This window comes from Lipotes vexillifer, unplaced genomic scaffold, assembly GCF_000442215.2.
Source record: "Lipotes vexillifer unplaced genomic scaffold, Lipotes_vexillifer_v1.1 scaffold567, whole genome shotgun sequence".
NCBI classification, from domain to species: domain Eukaryota; kingdom Metazoa; phylum Chordata; class Mammalia; order Artiodactyla; family Lipotidae; genus Lipotes; species Lipotes vexillifer.
This window is the reverse complement of record NW_006776652.1, coordinates 1,384,180-1,393,426: the sequence shown is the minus strand read 5'-3', so window position 1 is coordinate 1,393,426 and position 9,247 is coordinate 1,384,180. Positions and strand designations below refer to the sequence as shown.

General features: G+C 52.0%; 1 protein-coding gene across 3 annotated transcripts in view; it reads right to left on the bottom strand.

The window, feature by feature from the left end:
- Window positions 1-2,957: 2,957 nt before the first annotated feature.
- DMTN (dematin actin binding protein) overlaps window positions 2,958-9,247 on the bottom strand; it is a 23,756-nt gene continuing 17,466 nt past the window's right edge. Inside the window, exons 11-16 of one of the 3 annotated variants that reach the window (XM_007450555.1) lie at window positions 5,172-5,236; window positions 4,957-5,005; window positions 4,774-4,781; window positions 4,527-4,592; window positions 4,163-4,243; window positions 3,879-4,042 (exon numbers count right to left, since the gene is read on the bottom strand). In XM_007450555.1, the coding sequence (XP_007450617.1) occupies window positions 3,929-4,042; window positions 4,163-4,243; window positions 4,527-4,592; window positions 4,774-4,781; window positions 4,957-5,005; window positions 5,172-5,236 (383 nt within the window). In that variant the 3' untranslated portion in view covers window positions 3,879-3,928. Of the gene's footprint in view, window positions 4,043-4,162; window positions 4,244-4,526; window positions 4,593-4,773; window positions 4,782-4,956; window positions 5,006-5,171; window positions 5,237-9,247 lie in introns of all 3 variants that reach the window. The other 2 variants (XM_007450556.1, XM_007450557.1) reach the window with 2 other exon arrangements.

Here is a 9,247-nt window from a genome sequence, read left to right as displayed (position 1 = left end):
CTGCTGATCCCTGACACCATCTGATGAGAGGGTGAGGCACCGGGGGTCCCACGAGGGAAAGTGGGTAGCCCCTGTCACAGGTCTGAGGACCTGGAGCTGTGGAGTACTGGGGCTTCACTGCACTGGCTCTGCCTTTGAGGCCCCTTTCACCAGTGGGACTAAGGCCCAGGAAGCAATGCCTGCCCAGAGTTGGCCATGTGCTGTGGAGTGGAGCCTGCAGTCCAGACCGAATCATGGGGAGGCCAGGGTTCGGCTGAACTAGTATCTGGATCTCAGTTCACTGGCAGCTGCTTAGGGAAAATAGATGTTTCAAACAGCTCATCTACAATTGGTCCCAGGTGAGGAGCCTATGGGAAATGAGAGGAGGCTTTTAGGCCAAAAAGTATAAGAACAAAGGGAAGAAACAAGCCTATTTTGTGTATCAAGAAGCAATCTAGGGGACTTCTCTTGCGATCCAGTAGTTCGATCCCTGGTCGGGGAACTAAGATCCCTCATGCTGCACGGCGTGGCCAGAAAAGTTTTTTAATAAAAAAAAAGCAATCTGGAGTCAGTCCAACACTGTTCTTCTCTGGGTCTTCTTCCTCATAGGTAAAGGAAGCAGGCTGGATGGATTAAATCTACTTGTTTTCCTTCAAGATATTTCAAGGAACTGTAGAATACAGGGGAAGTGTATAAGAAATTTATAACCTTTTATTTGGTTTAACTTTTAAAATTTTATTTCAAAAACTCTAATAAAAGTCAGTGGACATACTTGTATATATGATAGAGCCCACCGATGTATTTAAATTCTGCTGCCAGGTTAGCTCATTGGGAAGATGTTTGAATAAACCCTTCCCTCCTGTCAGCGTAAATGAAGGTAGAAGGCTGTTGCAGAATAAACAGTTTGAAAGAGCAAGGCACTAAGCCCAGATTCAGAGAGATGGGGCTTAGCTGCTGCTGCTCAACAACGTGAGGAATGTGACCGTTCACATTTGCATGCATTTTTAAACCACCGCAACTTTGTAACTACTTATCTGTGTGAATCAGAATTCTCTCCTACTGTGCAACCAAATACAAGAATAAATTAGATCCTGTGCTTGGTGAAAGGGTGGCTGTCATATACAGCCCTTGACTTAAAATTGTTATATCCATCAAATAGTTTCCTTGTTCTCATTGATTGATTTCATTAACAATTAACATTCAACTTTCAGGGAATTCCCCGGTGGTCCAGTGGTTAGGATTCTGTGCCTCCACTGCAAGGGCCACAGGTTCTATCCCTGGTCAGGGAACTAAGATCCTGCATGCCGCGTGGCGTGGCCAAAAAAATAAATAAAATCAATTTATAAATGTATTCTAATTGCTAATAGTAAGATCTAATTTTTAAAAAGATTGACTACTAAAAAGGCTTGGAAACCAATGGACTAAATAATCACCAAGGCTTTATTTTAGGACAGACCTCCACTTTGAGCCGCTCTAAATTCTCAGGAACTTCAGATCCTTAAGTCTTCGAGTCCAGTCTGCTCGCACCACAAACATTTCCCAGTGCACTGTGATCAAACACTCCTCACAACCCTTGGTGCTCAAGAGCCTGGGAGCTCCGTGGACAGGGGTGCTGGCCTCGTCACCCGTTTCCCTCATGCCGGAACGGGATAAGCCTTCCAAACTTTTGCTGAACACCTAATCCTGGGTACGTGTGTGGGGGTACCATTCCTCTCTTTGCTGCCCCTGGAGAGGCAACTGTGTCTATACTGGGAATGACCCAGGTTAGCAGTGAAGAAACTGGGATGTGTGTTTCCAGTCTGCAGTCATTAGTTGCTTGTAGCTTCGGGCTTGTGAAATGTCTCTATTCCACGGTTTTCTCATTCTCGAGAAGGATGAAAACAACCTGTGCCCTTGACCTCGCAAGTTTGTTAAGACGATCAATGTTGTGCATGTAGCAGAACTCCTACAGTTTAATCATTCACACTTGAGCAGTTCTTATCCGCTTTGCTTTTGTTTCAGCCAAAGGGGCTAGAAACTCCTCCAGGGGCAGGAGAGTTGATTCAGGTGCCAGGTCCAGTCTTGGGTTCACACGTAGGGCCCCCTCCAACTCACCGGGTCCTCTGGACTGCGTACCTCTTCAGGTGCCCAAATCCAGGTTCTGTTCCCCACAGGTGAGCCGGCCCCATCCCCGCCGGCCCTCACACCCAAAGTCCTTCTGATCTTCCAGTCCCGTCTTCACCCCCTCCACCCACTCCACCCACTGCAGCAGGCCCGTTCCATGTCTACTGCCCCTGGGCGGTCCTGCCAAGTCATCCAGGACCAAGCTACTCCTGCTCCCTTGGCCCCCACTTGACCCTTGCTCCTGCTGGATTTCCCCCATCATTTCCCCACCCCTTAGTTTTCCCCGCCTGACCCTCGAGAATCAGCTCACTGCCCACTCCTCCACAGTTGAGCTTTACTGGGTGTTTGGCCTCCCCATTGAACTGTATCATAGACCTGGAGGGGTACAACCATGTAAGCTGTTGATGAGCTTGACCGCCAAGGGGTTGCACTTAGGGGCCCAGCGAAGGGCAGAGCCTTTTCTCCCAGCTGGCTCTATATTCATTCTCCAGAGTGTGAGTTTCTGTCCCCTCATCCATGTCACCATTGCACAGCCCCTGAAGGAGAGGAGGCAGACAGGACCTGCTAGACTGCCCCCGCTTTTCTGGCCCAGGGGTGGGGGAGGGTAGGATGTGTGCCATCGCTCTCTCTCCTCCAACTCTGTGTACCCCGCCATTTGAACCCTCGCTCCGTGGCTTTTCTTAGCCTGGCAGCACCTGTCCCTCTCACTCAGATCTGGTGGCTCATAAAGAACAAATAGATTTGGGGCCCCGATGCAACCTTTTAATTCCAAGCAGAGTCCCCCTCCCCCAGCATTATCACACACACACGGCGGAAAGGGATGTCGGGGTCTGGGCAGGAACAAAACCCAGACCCCGGCAAAAAAATATATATATAATTATATACATGTGTATTTGGAGAGAAGAAAAGCTGGGAGCGTGATTAAGGTAGGGCAGAGAGTTAGGTGAGGAAAGCAGCTGGGGGGGCCCCAATAAATTACATTCTTTAGAGAGCATGGTGGGGGATGCAGGGGTGTGGGTGGGACCTGGTAGCCAGGACTCTCAGCCTGGCTCCTCATCCCATCCAGGGGAGCCCAAAGGCCTGGGCTCTGCCCGGGACCTGGATGCTAGAAGGTAGCATTCTAGCCGACTCAGCCTGAAGGCTGATGTTGGGCTGGGGGTCTGTATAGGCGACATCTCCACTCTAAGCCAAGGCTTCTAGGGAAGCCTCAGGGCTGGAGCAAGAGGCTTCGAAGCTTGGGGTTCACAAGGAGAGGACAGGGTGAGCTGGAGGGCTGGGTGGCCTCCCTGCTGGAGGCTGAGAGACGGGAGGCCCAGGTGCAGGGGAACCTGTCCCAGGTGAGCTGCGGAGGAGTGCTTGGGTGCACACAGGGTCCTGGGCGCTCTCTGCCCGTGTGGCTGCTTCCCACCCTCACGTGCCTCCTACCAGGCCCGAGGGTTCTTCCCACCCATTGGTCAGGACAGCAGACAGGCCTGACCACTAAGTGTCATGTTCGTGTCTCATCACTCTCTTCTGGGGACCTTCACATGGGGGTGGGGGCAGGGAGAGAGGGTGCAGACACTAACTCTGAGTGTGCTGGAGTGCACGCTGGGTTTGCCCTGTGCAGCGAGGACCAGGGATGAGAGAAGGGCCCCCCCACTAGCTCATCATGGGGAAGGAGGTCCACGTCCCCAAACCCCAGCACTGCAGAGGCCTTACTCTCCCTTGACCTGGGCAACGGAGCCAACCCCACCTCTGCCCCACCCCCCTGCTCCCCCCAGAGATGATGCTTTGGGGTCTAGTGACCCCAGCTCCAGAACCCTGAAGGAGCAAGGGTGAGGGTCAGTCACAGAGCAGGTGGGGGCCATCAGAAGAGAGAGGCCTTTTTCTTGAGTTCGTTTCGCCTCCACAGAGCCAGCTTGCCAAACTCTTCGGGAGACATGGAAAAGACCCTTGAGAAGTCCTCTGCTGACAGGTGCCTCTGCAAGGGGGACACACAGAGGCAGTGTAGGGACAGAAGGCACAGGGTGGGGCTGGGCCACCTTCCCCCACACCGGGCAGGGGGTGCCCCTCACCCACCCAGCACATTCTCCCTGCGTACCTCAAGCCTCATCCTATCCACACCTGGAGGCAACTTGGTTCGCCCCCTGTTGGTCACCACCAGCATTTCGTAAGGATAGATCTGGCGGGGAGGGGAGGCGGGCAGTAAGTATTAGGCTCTTGGAGGTCCCCGTCAGCGTAACCCCCTCCATTCCCCAGGCCCCCTTATCAGCCTGCAGGGGCCATGGGGGCTCATGCCATCTTGCCATCCAACTCCCCCAACTTCCGTGCTGCCCCTCCCATCATCAGCCAGGAGGACCCCTCAGTGCATTCACTTCCCTGGCTTCTCCCCAAGCTGGCCCGCCCCCGATAGAGACGGTTCTGTCCCCTGCCCACCATCCCCTGCCTCTGCCCCTGCCCCTCACCTTCTGCTCCAGCACACAGGGAAGGGAGATCCCCCGGTCCATCCTCCCCCTCTGGCCCTCTCCGTTCTGGGGAGACCAAAGCCGCAGTGAGCCAGAGTGGGGCAGGGAGGCCTCCCCAGCCTTACCCTAGGCTTCTTATGTCCTCACCAGGTGACTCCGTAGCCCCTTACCCCTCCCCCAACACTGCCAGTCCCCCGTCCATCCGTGGCTTCCGCGCTCCACGTGTTTCCCTCCAGAGGGCACTCACCTGCAGGCCTGTGGGAGAGAAGAGCCATTGTTCAGAGGCAGCTCTGAGGTCAGCAGGCTTCCAAACCCACCAGCTCAGCCTCCCCGACCTCCAGCCACAGAGCCCTGCCCACATCACAGACAGGGGCTGCCCCAGGCGCCTCTTGAGCCCCTTTCCCAGCATCAGGTCGGCCCTGCCTCTCACCTGGGCTTTCGGTCTCACTCCCAGATGGGCTGAAGTCTGTGGACTGTAGCTGGAAAGGACACGAAGGAATCAGAGGAAGCTGGAGCGTTCCACATTGTCCCCCTTCACTGTAAGGGTCTGGCCGCCCCCCCGGGTGCCCGCGTAGCTCAGTCCCTCACGGGCCCTACATGCACACTCTTCCCACGAGGCCTGTGACCTCCGTCCTGGGACCTTACCCGGCTCAGGGTGGTCCTGCCGTAGGCGGGGAGGGAAGAAGACTTCGATGTTCCCACGTGCAAGGCTGGAATAGAGTAGGAGGCCCTGTCTCAGACCCTTTGGCCGGACAGTCTTTCCAGAGGGTCATTCCCTGGCCGTCCCTGCCAGGGGCAGGGCAGTGGAGGGGGGACTTGGGGGAAGCCGGTGGGCCTCTGTTGGCTTCCAGCTCCTGCCCGTAACCTTCAGCAGGTGACATCGTGCTGGCAGCTCTGAACTATCCCTAATGCCTCCCCTCTCTCTAACAGACATGCACAAAATAGACATTTGGGCCAAATGTCCGAGTGTTCAAATTGATAGTCAGCCAACGATAGTCAGATGATGAGGCTCACCATCATAAAATGAACCTCTGGAATATGAAAATAAATCTAAAATTTAGTCAAAACAATCGAATTATTACAATTTTATGTTTAGCAATGTTGGTAATCAAATTTCAAATGCTTGATGTTATAAAGCAGAAGCTGCAGTTTTCCCAGCACCTTCAGCTTGCTAGATGGCACCGCAGTCACTGGACTTGACATTCGCATGACCAGATGTCACTTTCAACTTGACGTCCAATAATATCACTAAGCTTTCAAGCACTGCAGATTATAATTCAAGAAAATTGGTTTTCGGTAACAGGTTTTCCTAGGAGGATTCTTAGTTTGCACTAATCTCAAAATTCCTTCATCTCCAATGACTAGAAATTGCTGGCATGGTATAGCAATTGTTTTGACCAGCATTTTTTGTGTGAAGGTTTAGCCTGGACAGACTCAAAAGTATAAGGAAGAATTGTTTTCTTCAAACATTTTAATAAAATATATTATTTGGAAGTTTGGTGAGAACAAAATGTGTTTTGGGGACCCTCGTGGTTTTCTTTTCCTTAATGCTTCTTATTTTTGTGTAGAAAATTGTCTGCTTTCACAACCCTCATTGTTAAAGCACTTCTCTTTTGCGATAAGTACACACTTCTCCCTCAACTGACTGATAAGATTTTTTTTGAAAATTTTTGGCCATGCTGCATGGCATCCCCAACCAGGAATTGAACCCGTGCCCCCTGCATTGGAAGCACGGAGTCTTAACTACTGGACCACGAGGGAAGTCCCTAAAGTGTATAAGATTTTCACTCCTAATTACTTCTAGACCACTTATTTACGTTTGAAAGTGACCGTTAACTTCAATGTTACCCTTAAGTCAGAATGACACGCCTGTCCGTACTTCTGAAATTGTTCAGACTGATCAGCTACAAGAGCAACCTACGCAATCATATGACCGTTGATCCCATACAAGTTCAAGGATGCCAACAGTGACACTGAGGCAGACATTTCGCTGCTCAACTTTGCAAGGCCGATTGCACATTTAAGAGCTAATTTTGCCTAACTAGCGAATCCTGGTGGAGCATGCAGACTGAATCCAACCTTCAGGGCATCTCTCTCTGCCTCTTTCTTCGGGCCTTAACTATTTATTCCACATTCTCTAAAAAGGCCTGTTAGAAGCTCTTCCCACCCACACTGAAATATCATCCTGGTGAAATATCATTTCGATGACCCTATGGATGTCCCAGCCATATATGAGCCTTAACGGTTCCTTGAGTCCCCCAGCCCAGTGGCTTTCACCTCCACTCTACAGCATGCAACCCCTTCCGGTGGCCAGACCCTGGATCTTGTCATCCACGACCGCTTCGCTTTGACACTGAAGCCTGGATATCACACTTTGCGGCCACAGCGCCCTTTTTTTTTTTGCGGTACGCGGGCCTCTCACTGTTGTGGCCTCTCCCGTTGCGGAGCACAGGCTCCGGACGCGCAGGCTCAGCGGCCATGGCTCACGGGCCCAGCAACTCTGTGGCATGTGGGATCTTCCCGGACCGGGGCACGAACCCGTGTCCCCTGCATCGGCAGGCAGACTCTCAACCACTGCGCCACCAGGGAAGCCAACACAGCGCCCTTTTTCGTTTGCAGCTTTCCCTCAGCCACATTCCTGGCACATCTGCTGGTCAATGTCATGGGGAACCTCCAGTGTCTTGATCCCCCACTTCCCCCTGACCTTTGACCCATAGGTGGGTACATAACCACTTTCGCCCACACTCAGCAGCACCCAAACTCTAATCCTGCATCAGCCCAGGGCTCCCCTTTTGCCCGCAGGCTATGGGGATCAAGCCCATAACGTGTACCTTAGCATCACTACAGACCCTAACGCCTCTCATCAGTTCCCTTTCCCAGCAGAAGCTGTTCCGAACCTTCACCACTCTCACCAAGCCTCACCCTCCGTGTGCTCAGCAGACGACGTCAACTTCTCTTTATTTTTTTTTGGCCTAGCCACGCAGCATGCAGGATCTTAGTTCTCCCCGGCCAGGGATTGAACCCGTGCCCTCTGCACTGGAAGCACAGAGTCTTAACTACTGGACCGTCAGGGAAGTCCCTAAAGTGTATTAAGATTTTCATTCCTAATGATTTCTAGATTGCCTTTTTATGTTTGAAAGTGACCATTAATTACGTCAGAATGACACGCCTGTCCGTACTTCTGAAATTGTTCAGGTTGGAGCTTGGATTCTTAACCACTGGACCACCAGGGAAGTCCCGAACCTCAACTTCTGATGTGGGCTGCTCCCAAAGCCAAGTCCCTGACCCTTTCAAGGCCAGCCTCCAGCATCCTGAGGCTGGATCTCACTTCTGACCTCCTCCCAGCCAACCTTCCAAGGGGATTGTAGTGTGAGTACTCTCCAAGGAACAGCCCTCGGCACCCTGCCCTTCCCTCCCCTTTTTCTACACAACTGGATTTTTTCTCATGGTCCCACTACCACGTATAAGCTGAAGATTCTGCTTGAACCCTGACTTGCGCCTCAAGCTAGCAACTCAGTCAAACTCAGCCCCCACCTACATGCACTTAAAACCCAGACACATCCCAAAACAGTCTCTTCATCTTTCCCCTGAAACCTGCCTCTTTCATGATCTCAGCCCCAGGTCTGTCATCACCCAGCACCCAAGACAAAAACCCCAACTCGTCTCTCCTTCACCACCCATATCCAATCAGCCACTAAGTCCAGTTGATTCCATCTCCTTTACAGATCTTCCTCGACCTACGATGGGGTCACGCCCTGATAAACCCATCGTTAAGTCAAAAATGCATTTAGGGCTTCCCTGGTGGCGCATTGGTTGAGAGTCTGTCTGCCGATGCAGGGGACACGGGTTCGTGCCCCGGTCTGGGAAGATCCCACATGCCGCGGAGCGGCTGGGCCTGTGAGCCATGGCCGCTGAGCCTGCGCGTCCGGAGCCTGTGCTCCGCGAACGGAGAGGCCATAACAGTGAGAGGCCTGCGTACCGCGAAAAAAAAAAATGCATTTAATACACCAAACCTACTGAACATCAGAGCTCAGCCCAGCCTACCTTAAACGTGCTCGGGACACTTCCATGAGCCTACAGCTGGGCAAAGCCTATTTTACAATGAAGTGTTGAACCTCTCATGTAATTTACTGCATGCTGTACTGAAAGCGGATATCAGAATGGTGGTCTGGGTACAGAATGCTTGTAAGTGTATGGGCTGTTTCCTGTCGTGATGATGTGACTGGCGGGGAGCTGAGGCTCGCTGCCGCTGCCCAGCATCTGAAGAGAGCATCATGGGACTTCCCTGGCTGTCCCGTGGTTAAGACTCTGCACTTCCACTGCAGGAGGCGCGTGTTCAATCCCTGGTCGGGGAACTAAGATCCTGCATGCCGCATGGTGCGGCCAAAAAAAAAAAAAAGAAGAAAAAAAAGAAAAAAAAAAGCCAAGAGAGCATTGTACCGCACATCACTAGCCTGGGAAAAGGTCAAAATTCAAAACTGGACATACAGTTTCTACTGAATGCATATTGCTTTCGCACCATCGTAAAGTTGAAAAATTGTAATTCCGGGGCTATTTCTATTACAGACTGTACCTGTATAGTTCTCAAACCCATTCCGTCTTCTCTGGACCTATGTATATTTTTAGCCCTTACCCAGATGATTGGAAAGTGTGGTAGACTGTCTCCGAAGATGGCCCGCAACATTACCTCCCAGCCTGTGTGCCCTTGGGTGGTTCCTCTC